Source organism: Citrus sinensis, chromosome 5 (genome assembly GCF_022201045.2).
Source record: "Citrus sinensis cultivar Valencia sweet orange chromosome 5, DVS_A1.0, whole genome shotgun sequence".
Lineage (NCBI taxonomy): Eukaryota > Viridiplantae > Streptophyta > Magnoliopsida > Sapindales > Rutaceae > Citrus > Citrus sinensis.
The window spans coordinates 37,075,895-37,096,760 of NC_068560.1; the positions used below are offsets into that span (position 1 = coordinate 37,075,895).

General features: G+C 35.2%; 4 protein-coding genes across 6 annotated transcripts; 2 read left to right on the forward strand and 2 right to left on the reverse strand.

Annotated features, from left to right (window-relative positions):
- Positions 1-2,860: 2,860 nt before the first annotated feature.
- On the forward strand, positions 2,861-8,552 carry LOC102630131 (beta-galactosidase 5). 2 transcript variants are annotated; one of them, XM_025096941.2, is made up of 19 exons: positions 2,861-3,279; positions 3,413-3,508; positions 3,612-3,724; positions 3,958-4,024; positions 4,179-4,271; positions 4,598-4,741; positions 4,868-4,956; positions 5,047-5,152; positions 5,251-5,338; positions 5,524-5,642; positions 5,760-5,924; positions 6,071-6,249; positions 6,437-6,546; positions 6,683-6,792; positions 6,940-7,068; positions 7,157-7,270; positions 7,360-7,562; positions 7,652-7,988; positions 8,111-8,552. In XM_025096941.2, the coding sequence occupies exons 1-19, from the start codon at positions 3,106-3,108 to the stop codon at positions 8,243-8,245; spliced, it is 2,571 nt and encodes an 856-aa protein (XP_024952709.2). In that variant the 5' UTR covers positions 2,861-3,105; the 3' UTR covers positions 8,246-8,552. The 2 variants fall into 2 exon arrangements, with proteins under 2 accessions (XP_024952709.2, XP_006473573.2); XM_006473510.4 differs by having other exon boundaries at positions 2,865-3,279; positions 6,958-7,068.
- A 290-nt stretch (positions 8,553-8,842) lies between these two features.
- LOC102630430 (thioredoxin H1) lies at positions 8,843-9,806 on the reverse strand. The gene is made up of 3 exons (XM_006473511.4): positions 9,463-9,806; positions 9,233-9,355; positions 8,843-9,125 (listed from the first exon to the last, which is right to left on the reverse strand). Exons 1-3 carry the CDS (start codon positions 9,547-9,549, stop codon positions 8,967-8,969), a joined length of 369 nt encoding a protein of 122 aa, XP_006473574.2. The 5' UTR covers positions 9,550-9,806; the 3' UTR covers positions 8,843-8,966.
- Positions 9,807-10,779: 973 nt separating this feature from the next.
- On the forward strand, positions 10,780-11,999 carry LOC102630738 (uncharacterized). The gene has a single exon (XM_006473512.4). The coding sequence runs from the start codon at positions 10,958-10,960 to the stop codon at positions 11,798-11,800; it is 843 nt and encodes a 280-aa protein (XP_006473575.2). The 5' UTR covers positions 10,780-10,957; the 3' UTR covers positions 11,801-11,999.
- A 2,654-nt stretch (positions 12,000-14,653) lies between these two features.
- Positions 14,654-17,763, reverse strand: LOC102631038 (cysteine proteinase COT44). 2 transcript variants are annotated; one of them, XM_015528804.3, is made up of 5 exons: positions 17,186-17,763; positions 16,143-16,378; positions 15,801-15,974; positions 15,281-15,712; positions 14,654-15,018 (listed from the first exon to the last, which is right to left on the reverse strand). In XM_015528804.3, the coding sequence occupies exons 1-5, from the start codon at positions 17,598-17,600 to the stop codon at positions 14,917-14,919; spliced, it is 1,359 nt and encodes a 452-aa protein (XP_015384290.2). In that variant the 5' UTR covers positions 17,601-17,763; the 3' UTR covers positions 14,654-14,916. The 2 variants fall into 2 exon arrangements, with proteins under 2 accessions (XP_015384290.2, XP_006473576.2); XM_006473513.4 differs by having other exon boundaries at positions 15,801-15,941; positions 17,186-17,759.
- Between the last annotated feature and the right edge of the window lie 3,103 nt (positions 17,764-20,866).

Here is a 20,866-nt window from a genome sequence, read left to right on the forward strand (position 1 = left end):
TGTGCATATTGTAGTTTCTTAATTGCAAAGGTAAAGAAGAGTGCACGACTTTGTACCATGCTTCTTCTTGCCAAAACCTTTATTAATTGGTATCACTTGTCTTTTGGCAGTGGGTTTGGGTTTGTCACCCTTCTTTCTTTAAACAATTTGGTGAAAAGCCCTTGGAAAATGATGTTTAACGCTTTCATTAATTACTATTACGTGCCATCATAAAACCACATGCGATGTCGATAAGTAACAACTCTTATGCCAATTAATATATCATTAATTTCAAATGGAAAATAATTTCTTGTGTAAAAATTTAGTTATTTTCACTAACACTAAAAAAGTTGATATGCCATCTTATAAAGATATTATTATCTAGAGTATTCTAGCTAACTTCTAATAATTATTACAAAAACTGTCATCCATCCACCTTAAGTTTGTCATTTTATGAAAAATACCATAAAGTTTTGAATTCATTCATTTTTTATATTATAAGTTTATAATTTGTATCAAACTCCTAGTCCTGATGGTTTTGGTTTAATTATTGAAGATTGTCAAGATTTAGCTGAGTTAGTTGGAGAAGTAAGATTCTCTTTTGTACGTTAATTTGCGAACATTGCTGTCCATTAAGTAGTTAGGGTGGAGGGTTTTATGTCAAGTCCTAGAGAGTGGAGAGTTGTTCCACCTTCATGGTTATGTCCAATGTCGACAATCTCTTATGATTAATAAAATTTCCATTCATAAAAAAAAAAGTTTATAATTTATATCAATCATTTATTAAAAAGACATAATCATTCATACAGAATGACAAATATAAAAATAAATACAAATTATAATAGTAGTTATTTTGTAAACATAATTATATTGTATTGGTAGACGATTGATTTACGCATTATAAATAATAGATGAAACATTAAACAAATTCAAAGTTCTATAGTATCTTTTATAATAATGATTATTAAGAAGTCGATTTATAATTTATTATATCCTGATATTAAATTTTAAATATAATAATAATGGTTTAAACAGGTTTTAGTAGATTATTGAGTATGCTACCAACCAATAATTGTGCGCACGCATAAACTTTATAATAGTGAGAAAGTACTTTCTAGGATATGAGGATGCTACTTTTTTTTTTCCCCGAATGAGTGTATGACAAGAGTTTTATTTTAGGACATGGGATTCGAAATTTGCACTGCAACTAATTATATAAAGTGTTTTTTTATAACAAATATTAAGAAAATATTATATATTATAATTCTAAAATCATTCACCTCGACCGTGGTTTTGTTTGTATATGATAAAATAGTATAATATTTATGTTTTTGATATATATATTATATATATTATTTATTTTACATTCAAATTTAGTAATATGTTTTTAGTTTTTAAAATTTAAAAAATAACTTAATACTTATTTTAAGGGATTCAAATAAAACATAAACTACTACTTAGATATAGATATTTAAATTATTCAAAATTTATAACAATTATGCTCTATTTAAATTTCAGATTGAAAAAATAAAAAATAAAAGGAAATCCCCCTTAGTGTGGAAAGCAAGAAAAGTTGTTGGCTTATCTCCGAAACGATTTCATCCATAAGTTCTTGCCGTGTGATTCCATAAGTGACACTTTCACGTGTGCTTGGATGGGATGGCCAATCCCCAATCATAATCTTCCACTTGTTGAGCCATTGCCACTATTATTTTTATTTTTCATTTATTAAGCTATAAGAGTCCACCGGTTCTTCATTCATGCCATAGCGTATTTTATATTTGTGCATGGCGCCGATGGTTCTCCGCAAAGCACCAAAATCCACCTGCCAAAGATGATAATGCATTTAATGAACTAAAAAATAGAAAAAGGGGAAAGGAAGAGCAACAAAATGGAACTTAATTAATTATAGACATATCACATGGTTACCAACGATCCATACACAAGTGCGCGAGACGATACAAAGGCCGCAGAGGATAGCGTTCTGTCGGTCATCGGACCCATTTCATTTTCGTTATCGCAAATTATTCGCAATCATAGTTCAAAAAAATTTAAGGGGAAGCAAGATTTGATGTGAGATGTGGGTGCCATGCCAGCCAGGCGAAGTTTCATTTGCAATCTCGTGGGGCCCTCATTAGGCCCACTATTTGTTAAAGCATGCAACGTAACCCTTGGCTTGGCTCCACTGTCATCTTCACCCTAGCTTTCTAAAGCTATTCACACACCGGTCTATTGTATACCACTAATATGCCGATGAAATAATATTAATCATGGCTGTTTTTGACAAATGTTATTGATAACAACTTCGTGCCAGCCAACGACGGATTTTGATATTTTTATCACCGACAGATTTTTCATGTGATATATGAAGACATAAAACAAACAGCGTGAGTGTGACTGCAGAAAAAAAAATTATTTTATGCCAAGTTTACCATCGTTGTCCACAACGCAAGTCTTCTTCTCCCATGTGGTCATTTTTTTTTTTTACAGCAATAATTCAAAACATACCAAAATATAAAGGGGCCGGCTTGCTCCATAGTAGTGCATTCACATCAATAACTTATTTTTCTATTGGTTATAAGACTATACTCTATGCTAAAATAATTCTACCGTAACTAATGTAAAATGAATAATAAAAAAAAAAATATACTTCCTAAAACAAACAATAAATTATGGTATAAAAAATTCCAACGTGTTGCGGTCGCAACCTGCTTTAAGTGAAAATCCACGTGTTCAGGTTAAAACTTTAAAAAATTCAAACAAAGTTGTTCAAATTCAAAATTTTTTGTTTTTCTAGCCTCAGATAAGAAAGATTAATAAAATAAAGCAATCAATCATTCGGGAAAGTGCAATTACATTACTATAATTAATTATTATAATCGTAAAATAAATCCAAATTCAATGAGCTTTCATCCTCTCTTTGATCACTTTAATAATTGAACACAGACATGGGCTCTATATAAATGGTGTGTGGCCAGCAGCTGTACTGATGAGTGACGGTGAACACAATCCAGTACAATGCTTGTTGTTGCTGCAGAGTTGCAGATCCAGTAACCCACAATCCACATTTCAGCTCCCTGTTTAAACTTCTCCCCCCAAATTAATTGTCACCCACCAAGCGGGAATATGGAAACTAGCTCAGTTTCCAGGCTACTCACATGGCTCTGGATGGCATTGTTACTGGGCACTGAACTGATTCAGTGCAGCACTGTAACATACGATAGGAAGGCCATTCTCATCAATGGCCAAAGGAGAATCCTCATCTCCGGTTCCATTCACTATCCCAGAAGCACCCCTGAGGTACTTGCTTCATATTAAGTTTCATTTTCACTTTCATATATACACTTTTTCGGGTTTCTGTGTTTTTGTTCTATTTGTAGTTTTCTATTTATGGTAATGTTGACAAAATTTATTTTTTTATTTTTTATTGTAGATGTGGGAAGATCTTATAAGGAAGGCTAAAGATGGAGGCTTAGATGTTATTGACACCTATGTTTTTTGGAATGGTCACGAACCTTCTCCTGGCCATGTACCATACTGGAACTTCATTTTTTTTTTTCCATTTAACAAAGCTTATACATTCTATTTCCTATTTGATTTTTATTCTTTTCGGGTGATTTTTTATTTTTCAGTATAATTTCGAGGGGAGTTACGACTTGGTGCGGTTCATTAAGACCGTACAGAGAGTAGGGCTGTATGCACATCTCCGCATTGGACCCTATGTTTGTGCTGAGTGGAATTTCGGGTACTTACTTTCCTAAATAGAAGATCATTTTTTTTTCTTTTTCTTTTATGTTTTTTGAATTAGCCTAGATCTATGTGTAATATATATATATATATATATATATTTATCACTAGAGGTGCTGTGCTAGTATGGTAATTTTGTGGCTTTTTTTTTTTTTGTGTGTGAAGGAAATTTTCCTTTTGTATTGAGTGGAGTTAATATTATGTTCGACTGGTTCACTTTGTTTTGTGCAGAGGATTTCCTGTTTGGTTGAAGTATGTTCCTGGTATTAGCTTTAGAACTGACAATGGACCTTTCAAGGTTTATTCTCTTTCTCTTTCATCTGCTCTGTGGAATTAATTACATGTAAAGGAAAAAAAAAACCTGAAAATTGTTTGATAGAAAATTTGGGAAAGTTGGAAATGCTGTTTTTGATTAAAAGCTAAATGTTTTATTGATTTTCTTGTTTCTGAAGGTGGCAATGCAAGGATTTACCCAGAAAATTGTCCAAATGATGAAGAATGAGAAGTTATTTGCCTCACAAGGTGGCCCCATCATCCTCTCTCAGGTGTGGGTTCTTGATATACAGCCTTTCTAGATTTTGAGTATGATGAATCATGTCTTTGTCTTGATTTGTTATGACATACATTTTTTTTTTTCAAGCTAAAATGCTTGATTTGAAATAAGACCCTGAAAGAGATTACCCTTGACCATACACACCTCTAACATGGACTGTATAAAGGGTGCATTTGGGGCAGCTGTGCTGTGCTTCACCCCTTATATTCTCATTTTAAACCCATTAGAATATCAGGGGTGGAGCCCCAAATGCATCCAAAGTAATGAGTTTTTTTTTTTCCCTGCATTTGATTTCTTCTTTAATTTGGTTTTATGTAGATTGAGAATGAGTATGGACCTGAGAGTAAGTCGCTTGGAGCTGCTGGTCATGCATACGTAAACTGGGCTGCAAAGATGGCTGTTGGATTGGATACAGGAGTTCCATGGGTGATGTGCAAGGAAGATGATGCCCCAGACCCAGTGGTTAGTTTTCTTCATTGAGTCTCTCTCAGTTCTGCTATTCACTTTGAAACTTGTCTTGATATGGGTCAAGAAACTTTTCTTACATTGGAAATTCTGAGTGTTGCTCTCACCAAATCTTGGGAACAGATAAATTCTTGCAATGGCTTTTATTGTGATGCTTTCTCTCCCAATAAACCTTACAAGCCTACTTTGTGGACAGAGGCTTGGAGTGGCTGGTAAATATCGGTTTAATTTATACCTTTAAGTTCCCTATGTGAATCAAGTTTACTCTGATTCCGTTAAATCTTTTTTCTCATATTGAAAAGGTTTACGGAATTTGGTGGAGCTGTTCACAGAAGACCGGTTCAAGATTTGGCATTTGCAGTCGCTCGTTTTATACAAAAGGGCGGCTCATTTTTTAATTACTACATGGTTGGTTACCGTACTTGATTTAGCACTCTGGTTAAATAGACTTCTTGTTGATTGCGTTAAACTCAACTTCTTAGTGTATGACATATGGCTTATGACAGTATCACGGAGGGACCAATTTTGGGCGCACTGCTGGGGGCCCTTTCATTACAACCAGTTATGACTACGATGCTCCACTTGATGAATATGGTAAGAAAAAAAAAAAACTCATTTATTTTGTGTTTGATGTCATTGAACATTGGATGTTTTCAGTATATCCACAACTTTGGCTTGCACAAAGCTTTGGGATTTAGATTCATGATCCAAAAATTATCGGGGTCATGATTATGTTTCAGGAATCTACAATTTGCATCTAACAACTACGCCTTATACAGGTTTGATGAGGCAGCCTAAATATGGTCATCTTAAGCAGCTACATGAGGCTATTAAGCTATGCGAATATGCTTTAGTTTCTTCAGATCCAACTGTTACTTCATTGGGAACCTATCAGCAGGTCAGCACTCAGCATTTTCTGATATCTGTAACAATTTTGTTTTGGTAGAAAGACTATCATAACTTACAAACTAGCCTTCCATGAAGAGATTCTGAATTCAGTTTGGTCATCTTTCAGGCTCATGTATTCTCTGCAGGGCAGCAAAAGTGTGCGGCTTTTCTTTCAAATTACAACACAAAGTCTGCTGCTAGGGTGACATTTAATGGCAGGCATTATAATTTGCCTCCATGGTCCATTAGCATTCTTCCTGATTGCAAGAACGACGTTTTTAACACTGCAAAAGTAAGTATAATCAGGCATTTGGTTGGCTATCCGTTTCAAAAAGTAATATTAACTTCCAGCTCAAAAACATATTCTGAGGGAAAATTTTGTTTTTCTTCTTAATTTTCTGATCAAGTTATCGCTATGGTTGTCTTGTGCCCATCTAGGTTGCAGTTCAACATACAAAGATGCAAATGTTACCAACCGGTTCTAAGTTGCTTTCATGGGAAACATATGATGAAGATATTTCTTCTCTGGGTGAAAGTTCAACATTGACAGCCATTGGACTCTTGGAACAGATAAATATCACTAGAGATACTAGTGACTATCTATGGTACATGACCAGGTAAGACTAATGTGTTATGAAATCCTCTGCTTATCTACTTTCTGATTTCCAAATAAAACTTGGTTTCTACAAAATAATATAAAAAGCTGTTGGATAATTATGTCGTTGGACTATGGTACATGTGTTTCCCGCCAATCTTACATTTGGCATTCTAATTTTAGCTTTTCTGGTTTGTTTTCCATCCCAGTGTTGAAATTAGTTCTTCAGAATCATTTCTGCGAGGTGGCCAAAAACCCACTCTCACCGTGGAATCAGCTGGCCATGCTGTTCATGTCTTCATCAATGGGCAGTTTTTGGGTATGCTTCTGGACTTTATTTTTCTGGAGCAGTTGAATTGGAGTGTGTCTAGCTGGTTAACTCTTCAATCATGTTCTCTCTTTGTGGCCAAGGAAAGAAAGATGTCCAATGATATTGTTTTATACTGAAATAACAGGGTCAGCGTTTGGGACAAGGGAGAACAGAAGGTTTACTTTTTCAGGACCAGCCAACCTACGTGCTGGAATAAATAAGATTGCACTCCTCAGCATAGCCGTTGGATTACCTGTTAGTTTACTGAACTTTTGTACAACTGAATTCAAGTGTAGCAATTTACTTTTCGTCAAAGAGCAGCTTGACTCTCTCCATTCCTTTACTCTTTAGGTCTGTTTGCACGGGACACAACTGAATCATTAATCATATATATTATGTAAGTCTATGGTATTATTGCAGAATGTTGGATTGCATTATGAGACATGGGAAACAGGAGTTCGGGGTGCAGTCGTGCTTCATGGTCTGGACCATGGAAATAAGGACTTAACATGGCAGAAGTGGTCATACCAGGTCAAGAAATATGCATAACTGTCCGCAGATTGCTTTCGATATTGTTTCCTACAATGCCAAAAGTTTTCACAGAGACTTTCTTGGGCAGGTTGGATTAAAAGGGGAGGCAATGAATTTAGTATCGCCAAGTGAAGCCACATCTGTTGATTGGACACGAGGCTCACTCGCTGCTCAAGGCCAGCAGTCTTTGAAATGGTACAAGGTAAAAAAGAAACTGGGAAACAGTTTTAACCAATGAAAACAAATGTTGCTTTGGTCTCTAGAAGCTAAATGCCAGCTTGGAATTTGCAGGCATATTTTGATGCACCTGCAGGAAATGAGCCTCTGGCTTTGGACTTGCGAAGTATGGGTAAGGGTCAAGTTTGGATCAATGGGCAGAGCATAGGGAGATACTGGATGGCTTATGCAAAAGGTGACTGCAAAACCTGCAGTTATGCTGGGACATTTCGCCCTATAAATTGCCAACGTCGATGTGGCCATCCAACCCAACGATGGTATTACCTTAAAACTAATGAATATTGCACAGATATTTGGATTGATGTTCTAGATGAGCCTTGTTCAAATAACGTCTTGGACCTTGCAGGTATCATGTTCCAAGGTCCTGGCTAAAGCCAACAAAAAATCTGTTGGTGGTTTTCGAAGAACTTGGTGGTGATGCATCAAGGATATCTCTTGTTAAGAGATCAGTGGCCAGAGTCTGTGCTGATGCACACGAACACCATCCCACCACTGATAATAATGATATAGAAAATAAGGGCAACAGTAATTCTACTGGCAATGCTAAAGTTCTTCTACAGTGTGCGCCAGGTCAATCTATTACAAGTATTGAATTCGCAAGTTTTGGGACTCCTTCTGGAACTTGTGGGAGTTTTCAGAAAGGAACTTGTCATGCTCCCAACTCTCATGCCATGTTAGAGAAGGCACTTCCTTAACTATCCTCTTTCTCTTCCATTATATTTCCTGCATCTGGTTGCATTTCTTGTAAACATGGAAATAGAAACTGTTTATGGAGTCATTTTGGTAAATTTTGTTTCCTTGACAGGAATGCATAGGGCAGGAGAGTTGTTCCATTTTCATATCCAGTGGTGTTTTTGGGACAGACCCGTGTCCTAATGTTTTGAAGAGGTTATCAGTCCAAGCTGTATGTTCAACAGCTGATGCTAACACTCAATCCTGATTCAATTCGTTGAATGATCCACTGCAGTCATCCTACACAGGCTTTCTTCAAGGTGACATTGGAAAACTTGTTATTACCACCAAATGCCCCAGGACAAACTACCAAGTAAGGGGATGAATGGGTATACATACAAAAAGTTGAAATTTGATTGTTTGAATACCATGCCGCCATTATTTATAAGTTATTATCTATGGGTATTAGATTTAGATTTTGTTGTAAAATTTTTATGGATGATCTGTATTTCGGTAAGGAGGTGAGATTTGCACAGCAATGCTTCCTCCAATGTAGTAAATGTGGAGTTGTGTGATGCTAGTCTAGTAACTTATGTTATGCTCAAGCCACAAATAATCAGTGTTCAAATACATGCTAGAATTGTGCAGGAGAAAGGAAAATAACCCAGTTGAACCTTTTTAAAGGGGTAATTGGTGGTTGTTGTGTAAAGAGGAGGTTATCGATTGAATTCAAGCTATATATTTGGAAGTTACTGTTGCTTCACCTAAATCAGTGATATCGGTTATTAGTACAGCCAATAATATAAATTTCATTTGCTACTACAAACATGCCTACGAAATAAACTTTCAGAAGCCAAAGACGGTGTGGTAGAAGATTGTCATTTATTCATATATACAGGCCTGTTAAACATGGTACCATATTCTTACATTAAGCAACCACAAACACACATCTTACAATAAAAGACCAGTGAGATTCATGTACGCATCAATCAAGCATTAGCAGTAGTTGCATTCTCAACAGTTGCGTGCTTTTCGACAGCCAGCTGCAGCTCATCTTTCTTCGCTCCCACAATCCTCTCCAGGACTTTGCCTTCTTTCGTCAGTACAAAGGTCGGCATGGCTTCCACAGCCCATTCCTCAGCGACAGACTGCCAAAAGAAAATACAAATTAATCAATCAACTCATGAGTCACGAATGAATGATTGCATGGCAATTATTAATTATGGTACCGAAATGTGGTAACAGATTCGGTTACCTTCAATTCATCAACATCCACCTTCAAGAATATGACAGCGGGCAGCTTCTTCGCCAATTCACTCAAAATTGGAGACATCAACTTGCATGGCGGGCACCATGAAGCCGTAAAATCCACCACTATCTGTGTGTTAAATAAAGAAAATGGGCATGCTTGTAATTGCTCTGCTTAATTTTGACAACACACAAAAATGAAGAATAAACAAAGTGAAATAAAAAATATATATATACCAGTTTCTTTGCCGCAATGCCCTTTTGGAGCTGCTCGTTCCAGGATTCAACAGTGTGGCAGCTGATCACTTGTCCCTCCTCGGCCATCTTAATTATGATCACAAGTTAAATTACTTCTCTGTTCTGATTTCTTTATATTTGTTTCTGTGTTTGGTGACGGAACTCTTGCAATCTTGGATCTCTATAAATAGCGAGCAGCACGCCGAATGTTCAATTTGATATATGTATCGGAAATATCTATTTCTTGGTTATGAAGGGAGAGAGTTCCAGAAATACGTGACGCATTCTCATATGTCAGTTGTGTTTTTTGTGTGTGAACATCATCGATAAGAACACGTTGGGTTTCCAGGTCAAGAAGGTCGGCGCAGCGCAAATGACACACGGTTTCTGAATTCTGATGATGAAGGAGGGCACGTAACTGTGATGCCAGAAGAATTCGGACTCTTGTTGATGGGTTCAGACGAGATGAGCATGTAGCTTTAATTGGGTCAATGCTTTGACAGTCCATTGACCGCTGTAAGCATAGCCGTTTGGTTGGGCTTCTCAAGAAATTGTTTCCAAGTTAATGTTAGATTACTGAAAACGGCTCGACAATATTCTGATTACACCATTTTTTTATTTTTTGGGTTTTAAACTACCCAACAGGATAGCAAATAAAATGACCCACAGACCCAGTGGCCCGAATCAAGTCTATCGCCCAGAATTTTCTTTTCTTTTTAATATCCCCCAAAATTTTACTTAAATTTTTGTTGTCATTAATTCCAGTAACCTCTCATGCTGAGAAGGTTGTGAGTAGAAGTACAAATTTCAAGTATAGTTTATTGGTAAAAGTTAGAGCAAACCTCACAGCAAATTGTTGAATTTATCACTCATTTTAACAATTCGCATTAATAATTTGCAAATTATTGAATTTGCATATCTACCCTTGTAACCAAGTGCCTCCTGTCCTACGAAGAACTAGATTGAGTCAATAATCGCAAGTCACCATAATCATATCATATAACAGCCAGGAATTTGAATCTTTGATTTGCAGCAAATTGCAAACGTTGTTTGCAGCTTTGAAACCTCTCAAATTACACGATATAAAATTTTATTTTATTTTTAAAAAATATATATTTAGAATTAGAAATTTGAAAAAGAGACTCTCACCAAAACGAATGCCAGTGCCAATGCCAATAGGACGAAGATCAAATGTACCACAAAATCACCAGATAACTGAATTCCCAGTCCCACGTGGCGAAATTTGAAACCACACCCCAAAATTCCTCCGCATATTATCCACATCCTCTTAGGCTTGGCCACTAGATTTGTCAAAATAAATAAATAAATAAATAATTTTTTTTTCAGTTATCAATCATTCAGTCGAGGAAACCACCAACACAACACCTAACGCTGCTAACACTTGATCATACTCACTGAAATGGCAATCAACAGCGGCTGTGCCCTTGACACACCTTATTAAATAAAATTCCATTAAGCATTTACAAAAAAAAAAATGGCTCTCCCTCAGCTCATTCACCATCACCCCCCTTCTACTTCGTCTTTACCTTCCTTAAACCCTAACACTACCTTAAATCTTAAATCATACAGACTCTTATCTAAATCATCATCCACTCTTTTTCACCGCCGTAAAAAACCTAACTACCTGCGCTGCTCAGCTTCCTCGTTCTCCGAAAAGCACCACACCAATTCCCCTAAATCAGACGACGTCGTCGAGCTCCCGCTTTTCCCGCTCCCCCTCGTCCTCTTCCCCGGTGCCATCCTCCCTCTCCAGATCTTCGAGTTCCGATACCGCATTATGATGCACACCCTCCTCCAAACCGACCTCCGTTTCGGCGTCATCTACTCTGATGCCGTTTCAGGAACCTCCGAAGTCGGCTGCGTCGGCGAAATCGTCAAGCACGAGTGCTTAGTCGACGATCGGTTCTTCCTCATTTGTAAAGGACAGGAGAGATTCCGCGTCACGAGTGTTGTCCGCACGAAGCCTTATCTTGTGGCGGAGGTCGCGTGGCTGGAGGACAGGCCGTCGGGGGAGGAAGATTTAGACGCCTTGGCGAATGACGTGGAGACTTACATGAAGGACGTGATTCGGTTGTCGAATCGGCTGAATGGAAAGCCGGAGAAAGAGGTTGTGGATCTGCGCAGGAATTTATTTCCGACGCCGTTTTCGTTTTTTGTTGGGAGCACTTTTGAAGGTGCGCCCAGAGAGCAACAAGCGTTGCTTGAGTTAGAAGATACGGCGGCGAGGCTGAAGAGGGAGAAGGAAACTTTGAGGAACACCCTTAATTACTTGACTGCTGCATCGGCTGTTAAAGATGTGTTCCCTTCGTCAAGTTAGTGACGAATTTTAAAATGGCCTGCTTTTTGTTTTTTTCCCCCCTTTTTCTTGTTCTATTGCATGATATTTGTACAAAGACGAGCTGCCAAAGTTGTAAATTTTCTTTTTTAGATGTGCAATGTCTTTTAGCAATTAGATGTTCATAGACAGGTTGAAATTAGCAAGCAATTGATAATTGATATATGCTTTATTTCTTTGATTAAGTTTGTAGTTTTTAGTTGTTCTTGTTTCTTGAACTTGATTGCAGCTGTTCTACATGTTCGATGTTAAGTTTCAGTTAATATCAGTTACCAGTTACATTTTATGATCAACTCATATAGCAAGAGCTCAGTGTTTCATCTGCATTAATTATATATGTGTGCTATGTGTGTATTAGAGAATTGACCTTGATGAATCGATTATTCTGGCTTCAGTTTTCTGAGTTGATCTCTGAAAGTCAAGTATTTGTCTCTGGCATCTACTGTGTTGATTCGATGATTGTAGAAAATCCTTGTGATCCATTGAGCCCTAATTCTGAGTTTGCGCAAGACGATATGATTACATGAACTTAACTCATTCGTCAATCAACTCTCTTTTAAAAGGTGAATGGATCATGTACCAAAAGTATGTGAAAGATGTGCTTTATCACGCAGGGTGGTGCATTTTCTTTCATTATCCACTTGGATGTTCTGAAAATTGTTTACTGCCTGCAAATATGTTTGACATTTCAGGTGAGAATTTTTTTTTTTTTTTTTAAACCATTTGTTCAACAACTTAGATTGAAATTAGACAATCTACATGAATTATCTTTTTCCCGTGGCAAGAAGTTATACTTGTTGCTCCACAATTGAATGTTTCTTTTTCTTATCTTTTTTTTTTTCCTAATGAATGATTGTGGTGCGTACTTGCCTTGCGGAGGTTGATGAATGCTACAATTTCTTTTTTGAGTGTTTCTTGCTTGTTTGTATTATTGTATACATTTGTAGTTTTTTTTATTTTTTTCCGGGTGCATCCGTCTTTTGATATGGCAGAACTTGGAACTCCTGCGCGGTTTAGTGATCGTGGGTCGTGGCCTGTTTCATAGCCTGAAAATGAATAATTGACTGGTGAATGAGAACTGATGTATACAAATGATTAAGGTCATCAAGCATGTTTACCCTGTGGGATGTGCTGCTGTGGCCTGTGCACCCCAGCGCTCGACATAATGCGAGAAAGAGTGAAGATTAATCCATATTTCGAAAAAAAGAAAAAGAGAAAATGCGCGGCATTGTTACTCAGGGTGTCGAAAGCCGGTGTCTGCCTGTGGATGATAAGAAAAACTGCTGGTACTTACTATCAGAAATAAAGTACCATTTGTTTCACAAACAAAAGATATGATCCATTTCATTCAATGACCACTAAGATCAAGATAAATGTTTCCTACTACCACCCACCAATTACAGTACTGAATACCTATTAAGGGGAAGCATAAATTTATAATTCAAACGGACCGCATGCTGCTGGACGCTGGTTACTCTTTGGATAATTGGAGGGGCAACATTAATCCATATTACAAGTTTACAACACACGGCAGAATGTAAATCCCAACAATCAGACGAAAGACATATTACGAGGGGTTAGGCTGTGGAAAAAAAATACTGACATGTTGTGTCTTTTAAGTATGTAATAAATATAAGGGAGCATTGTTTTTCACTTACGAGTTACAAATACTTCAATTACACTCCAGGTTACAGGGAATTACCGATGAAAATCATATTTATTTATTTGAATACAGGAAACTTATATTGTTGAGGCTGCCATAAGTAAAACAAGGGGCACTGCATTCTTTCAAGTTTCAACTTAAGCTTTGCGATGTCAATTGTCAAAGCCATATTGGATCCATTAACATTATTATGATTAACGACCACAACAACATGAAGTTCCATACTTTTCTGGTAAAATTTATTTGGAGGGGCATGGATGTGATTACTGATTATTGATCATTACACGAACGCGCGTCAATAATCATTACAATTGATTTAACATACCCTGTTCCAAGTGTTGGTACTTCTACAGTATTTAGGTGGCAATATCGAGTTCAAAACAATACCATTTTGTTTTATCAAAGTTGAACAAGCATTCCCATTGACAATTTGCGAAAGCGCCTAGCCCTCTTGCAGACATACTTTAATAGCCAATTTAACATAATATTTTCTCTACTCTATATATATAATCATTAAAAGAAACCTCGCTATCTTCGTTAAGTACAGAAAACCTTGGTTCTCCACTTATAATATGAAAACTGGAAAATCGTTGTCACAAATTATAATATGGACACTTAATACGGTTGGCCAATTCAACAAGCTAAAGAATTCTGTTTTTTAATTAAATATTTTGTGGTTGTTACGTTATTTATAACAAGATGAAGAAGAAACTGCAATATTGTAAGAGTAATGATATAGCCACAAACTCTTGTACAAATTTATTTTGTACAAACTGATGTGACATGATAAGATTGGTTGAATTAAATATCACTTGGCCCACATGATTTATTTTTATTAATTTATATTTTCATTCAACCAATGAATTAATGCCACGTCAGTTTGTACAAAATAAGTTTGTACAAGAGTTTATGGCTGTATCATTACTCATATTGTAAACAAAAAGGTAAACAATCAATTGCACACTTGTTACATTAACAATGAAAGAACTTAAAACATTTTTGTCTCACGACTTAAAAGAATTAATTCTTTCCTAACAAAAGAAAAATAAGAGTCCCACGCTATGTGACTCGGTGTGATGAAAATCAGTGACTAATTCATGAAATAGTCGATTTTAATGATTCAATGCATTAAGATTATGTCTTACTGAATCTTCAAGATCTGCCCATGAGGATAAAGCAAAGAGAAATTCAACAATACATATAGCAATACTGGGATTTTATCTAGGCTGTCCTTACAACACGTTCAACAACAGAGAATACAACTACAGTACTACTACAACATTCAGAATTGTTCTACACCAAGTGACCAACCAATTACAGTCATCAAGAAATAGGTTTTGATTGTACAGAACATGAACTTTAAGCTAACTTTATTTGGCATCACATATAACAAGTATGGTACTAATAATGACCATTAACACAGATCCAAGTTACTTTATACAAACCAAGCATCAATGAAGGAACTCCAACTGCCAAACTTCCATGATGAGCCTCTCATCTCAATTGCTTCAGCTGCAGTAACATTCCCTGTAAACCGCTGCAAGCATATTATGTTATATGTTAGACCATAGTAGCTAAACCTTGATGGCAGACTACCATAATTTTTCAAGTTAAAAGAGTTCACTATAATGTTTCAAATTAAAAGAGTTCACCATGTGTATTTGCAAATGGAGCTAATTCTATCATCATCAATTTTAGATAAAAGTTGGGCTGTCTAACTGGCAAGATCATACCTTGCCTAGCTTTACTATACCACAAAGAGCCTAATATTTAACGGTGAAAGAGAATTTTAAACTGACCGTAAGGCACTGGTGTCTGACAGAATCACAAATTGGATAGTTTGAGGGGCAGCAATAACGGTGATCCGAACAACACACAGCGGAACTGAACCCACAACATTTCCATGACAAGCATATTCCTAAAATGCTGCTCCCACAACAACAGGTTTCTCCTGCTGCACAATAAGTAAGAAGACTGCATCTTGTCGGACCAGGAGGAGGGGAGGGAGGTGGATTTTGGCCGGTCTTAGTCGGATATGAAGCTAGCATGTTGATACCACAGATGCCTAGTGAATTGCCAGTGTTACGTTGCATGTGCATATAACCATTCATTCCCCAACTTCTTCCCCACGAATTCTTAATAATCCAATAGTCTACTCCATTTTCTGAATCATATCCGACGATTAATACAGCATGATCTAAAGAAGTTGAACATGGTCCTGTGAATATCCCCTGTCACACAAGTACAAGACAATTTTAATTATAATGATGATGAATTAAAAGGAAATCTTATACATTTAAGATTGATGGTATGACTAACCGAGGAGTACAACTGAAATGCTCTCTCACTACCACATATGCCGACACTCACAGGCTGAGCTACTACAGCTTGAAGTAACTGTTTCTCATTATTTTCTGGCACATCTTTGTAACCATCAATTGTTACAATATGCCTATTCAACTGCAACACAAATGAAGTGAGGAAGTGAAGTACCTATCCGATCAAAGAGATTAAAACATACATAGTTTGTTATAATGAAGTCTACAACAGCCAAGTCCTAGATCCATGGGAGACTGTAAAAGAATTGATCTCCAGAAAAAAATTTAGATATATGGAAGTGATGGAGAAAGCTTAAGAAACTGAAACTAATCAACAATTTACCTTTTGCTTATTGCATTGCCCAGCCTGACCTCGATATGGGTAATCTTTTTCAGTGTCAATTCCATGGTTTTTTATGACAAACTGATATGCATAGTCCATGAGTCCACCCCCACAGCCACTATTATAAGATCTATCACAATCAATCAATTCTTGTTCGGAGAGGCTGACGAGAGAGCCAGTAACAATCTTGTTTATTCCTTCAATAGCACCTGTGGCTGAAAATGCCCAACAAGCACCTAGCAAATACAAACAACTTGATTTATTTCTAAATTGTATAAGAAGTATCATCTGCAACTTGTGCCCCGTAAAAGAAAGCAGAGCAAGATCTTCCAATACATAATTTGGAGGCATTAAACTGATGCAAGGGCACAAACCTTATATATATGTAAGCAAAAAATCTTCAATAAACTGAGCCACATCTTTGTATCTTCTTCTTCATTGGATACTAACTTGCTAACCAGTTTGATAATTAGAAACGAGAAACAGAACATATATAACCAAGTGAGGGGAAAACATACGGAAGTATAAATCCTAGGACTGAAGCCCATGAAGAATAAAAAAGCAAGACAAGTGAAAGTTATCAAGCTATATATGCAAGTTTTCATGCCACTGTTTTGCTCATAAAGCCAAATTAACGCATAGGAAATGGGTGAATATTCTTAGAGCTGAAAGATTCAAGCATGTCCAGTTTTCAAGAACATCAGAGAATACTTATAAAGCACTATTATTGCAGACAAAAAAACAATAAATAAGCCAGCCAGAGGGACATAAACCCAGGGGAAAGAAAGAAACTTGTATAAAGGTAAAAATGTCTAGGTACCATATTATTACTCATCTCTCAAGCTTTTTTTCAATCTAAAATGATCAAAAGTGAAACAATAATAGGGTCTTATTATGTCAAAAACCAAAAATGGATCAGATGCCGTCTTATGGTTAGAAGTCAAACTAATATATTGCACGTCAAACCAAAACTCAATCAGTCAAATACCTATAATGAAAACACAAGACAAGGTAATCGATGAAAGAAAGTTCAATAAACATACCGCAGCTCGCTTGATCTTTGACCTCAGTCACTGCTCCTTTCTTTCTCCAATCTATCGAAGCAGGAACATCGCGAAGGGTACCGGGCGATTGAACAGAAGCATTTCTCCTACGATCATGATCAATAGAAGCAGCAGAGAATCCTAAAAAGGATGCCTTGAACTCCTGGTGAGTGAGATCAGCAAAGGCATTGAGTGAAAGAGTAAAAGAAGAGTTGCCCATGTTGTTGTGTTGAGTAACAAAAGCGTAGTTGTCTTCGAAGATTTTGAGTCTTTGTTGCTTTTCTTGCTCTGATGAGTAGGCTTTGCCATGCTGCTTGCACCAAGTTTCAAAGAGTTCATTGATGTCTGAACAATAATTGAGAGGAAGGCTAGACAATAGGAGAATGGAGAGAAGAAAGAAAGCAAGGGAGTTCATTGGTGAACTTGAAACTCAAACTGAAACAGTGACAGACTGCAGTGATTACCGAAGGCAGAAGGGCTTTTGGGGCTTCTTTGGAATGGTTGCCATTTTACAAATAAAATGAATGCGAAGGGCCAAGATGGATGAGAACACGTGGCTTTAATTTTCTGAAATGTCTCAATGGCTTCGGCCTCTATGTTCTGGAAACGTAAAGTTGTATGACTCTCTTCTTTTTTTCTTTTCTTTTTTCCAAAAAATGAGGGCTGACGTGTCTCCACAATGTGGTTTGTTTGTTTGACAATCTGGTGAAGGATTAGTATATTTACACGAGACACGTGATATTATTATGGAAATTTTATATAAATGACTCGAAAATTTTTGTGTTTTTAAAATATTGGTCACCCTAACTTTGTGTTGGTTATATTTAGCCCAATATTTAATTTTTAGACCTAAATACCCTCAAACTTATCAACAAATTATCAAACAAACAACATTCTCAACAAAGCATTAAATCTCACTATTCTCAACAAATTACCGAAAGTGACCATCCTCTACAAATCACTAAAATCATGAAACAAATATAGTTATACATAATGAAAATAAAATCATCAATTGGAAAGTAAAAAGTTAATGTTAGTATTTATTCTTCACAAACATGAGTCTTTTTTACTTCAATTGTTTGAAAACTATGTAGGTATTTTGAGTAAAAACGAAATAGGAGATGAAACTAGCACTTATGTCACTTAATAACACTTTAATTCTTTTAATTATGAAATCATTATAGGTGTCTGTCACACCAAAATATAATCGGTACAGTGGCACAAGTATATGGTATGACACATGTCACGTCAATATATGAGTCCTATGAGTGTTTATTACATCTAATTAGAGACTCATTTTTTTAACTATATAATCATTACAGGTGCTTGTTACACCAAAATATAGTCAGTATGGTGGCACTAGTGTATAGTATGACAGACACATGTAATAATTACATGCTCATTTATTAATTGTGTAATTATTATTGGTGCTTGTTGTACAAAAAATACAGCATTGGTGTAATGGGTGCCACCCCCACATTATTTCCAATATTTTTCTGTGTACACCTATCGCATCAAATTCATGCAAGAATGTCATCCCTTCTAAATAAAAACACAAATTCACAACAACTAGACAAGATCATCAACACGACAACCACATAATACAAATAAATATTACAAGTCAAGATGCTTAATATGACATTTTATCAAACAAAAAATATTTTTGAGCAACAAATATTCAACTAATTGTTAAATTCTTAGAAATTTGATAAAAAAAATTAAAATACATCTTTTAAAAAGGCATTTCAACAAACACTTCATACACCATATTTATCAAATCTTAATTTCATTAAACATTTTTCACTCTCCATAGAAAATCAATCCTAATGCTCATTTGTGATCCACCGATTTTAGGAGAAAGAGAAGCTACTATTTTGACTGTTTGGAATGACAAGGGTATTTTGGTCCAAAAGATTATAATTGGCTAGATATGGTTGAAGATGTCAAGGTGGTTCGTTTTGAAAACACAAAAAATTTTAGGTTATTGGTGTAAATTTTCCTATTATTATGGGCTCGAAGGCTCGATGCCTGGCTTTTCTTTCCTATAATATCTTAAGTGGAGCCTGACATTTTGGAAATAGCTTTTGGGCTATACATCATCCGCAAATTTGTAATTGTTATTGGGCCTTGGATGTTAATCCCAACATTAACTAAAAGACAATTTTTTTTTTATAAATTATAATCAAAGAGTTATTGATATTTACAATCAGAAATTATTCGGGACTCTTGTTGACCCTGTGCTGGGACTTGAACCTTGAGGGTATGGGCGTACCAATAGGTTATGCACTCATTGGCTAACTGAAACACAACAATTGATTACAATAAAATTACAATAAATTAATCGTATTCGGACCATGAAAAATCTTTTGATTTAGTAAATATTAATATATCAATAATTATTAATTTATGAAGAAATATTTTATTGTTTGAGAAAAGTAATCATGTTGTAGTACTTATTTACCTTAATTTAGTATTCATTATGCTTAATTTAAACAGTAGTTAATTATCTTTGGTATTAATTAGATTATTTTAGAGTTTTATTTTTATTTTATATTAAAGATGATATAGAGAACCTGTCTCGCAATTGTTGCAAAGCAGAAATACAAAATAAAGTTTCACATTACAAAAGAGTTAAAGATGAGATTCAATTCCACATCAATTTCAAGAAGTAGCAAACAAAACTAAGAAAATATTTTATAGAAACCACATGAAATATCATATTGATTTGGTTTTAAATTAAGTAATAATTAATTTATATAGTAAGTGGGTCCTATAAGAAAATGTAATTTTTTAAAATAATATTATCCAATAAATTTATCGAATTACTAATTTAACATGTTAACCCCAAATCAGAACCAGTAAAATTTATTATTAAATAATTTTTTTAATTTATCAAAATTCTTCTGCATTTAAATTGGATACATTCTTTGAAGTGATTGTTTCTGTTTGATTGCATTATTAAATCATGGAATTGGACTGGCCTATGTTTGGACAATAGTAGAATAGGACAAAAATTAAAAATTAATTATGCACCCACCCTAAAGTGCTCAAATAATGCCACAGCTGCTTTGGGATAAGTTGGCAGTGGAAGAAGTAAGGTCTCAAATTAATTAATAGCTATCTATATTATAAATTAATATTATTAAGAAATTATTTTAATATTAAAATATTTTAAAGAAATTAGATAATTAAATTTTTATAATTAAAAATAACTAAACAGTTATTTATAAAAACTTAATTTTGATATTGTATTTTAGTTAATAATAACATAAAAATTTATCTTTTGCAGTATTAAAAAAAGGTATGTTATTAGATGTGAAAATTATATAAATATATATTACTTAAATTTAATAAGTTGTTGATAAAATTTAATTAATATTTTGAACAAATTTAGTTAAATTAGTCATTACTTTTTTTGTTAATAAATTAAAAATTATAATCATATTCAATGCTATGCCACACCAAACAAAGGACAAGTCATTAAGTAAAGTTAATTTGATGGTATAGCACTACTATGGGCGCTTTTGTAATATGATAAAGAATATTTAGAATTAAAGGGAGATCAATTAAGAATTAAGACAAGTTTATAAATAGTAGTATTAATGTGCGTTGTGCACTATTTATTATTAAATAAAGACTAATATTAAGAAAAAAAAGGAAAATTATCATTCGTATATCCTA

Bases quoted from the DNA above. Each gene is read 5' to 3' on its own strand.
- LOC102630430 (XM_006473511.4), bottom strand. From the start codon at position 9,549: ATGGCCGAGGAGGGACAAGTGATCAGCTGCCACACTGTTGAATCCTGG. The intron at 9,356-9,462 runs GTATATATATAT...TTTAACACACAG, and splicing joins GCATTGCGGCAAAGAAACTG to ATAGTGGTGGATTTTACGGC. The intron at 9,126-9,232 runs GTAACCGAATCT...TTCTTTTGGCAG, and splicing joins TGGATGTTGATGAATTGAAG to TCTGTCGCTGAGGAATGGGC.
- LOC102630131 (XM_025096941.2), top strand. From the start codon at position 3,106: ATGGAAACTAGCTCAGTTTCCAGGCTACTCACATGGCTCTGGATGGCA. The intron at 5,643-5,759 runs GTCAGCACTCAG...GTCATCTTTCAG, and splicing joins CATTGGGAACCTATCAGCAG to GCTCATGTATTCTCTGCAGG. The intron at 5,925-6,070 runs GTAAGTATAATC...GTGCCCATCTAG, and splicing joins ACGTTTTTAACACTGCAAAA to GTTGCAGTTCAACATACAAA.
- LOC102630738 (XM_006473512.4), top strand. From the start codon at position 10,958: ATGGCTCTCCCTCAGCTCATTCACCATCACCCCCCTTCTACTTCGTCT.
- LOC102631038 (XM_015528804.3), bottom strand. From the start codon at position 17,600: ATGAACTCCCTTGCTTTCTTTCTTCTCTCCATTCTCCTATTGTCTAGC. The intron at 16,379-17,185 runs GTATGTTTATTG...TGTATTTGCTAG, and splicing joins CAAAGATCAAGCGAGCTGCG to GTGCTTGTTGGGCATTTTCA. The intron at 15,019-15,280 runs GTCAGTTTAAAA...ATATGCTTGCAG, and splicing joins TCAGACACCAGTGCCTTACG to CGGTTTACAGGGAATGTTAC.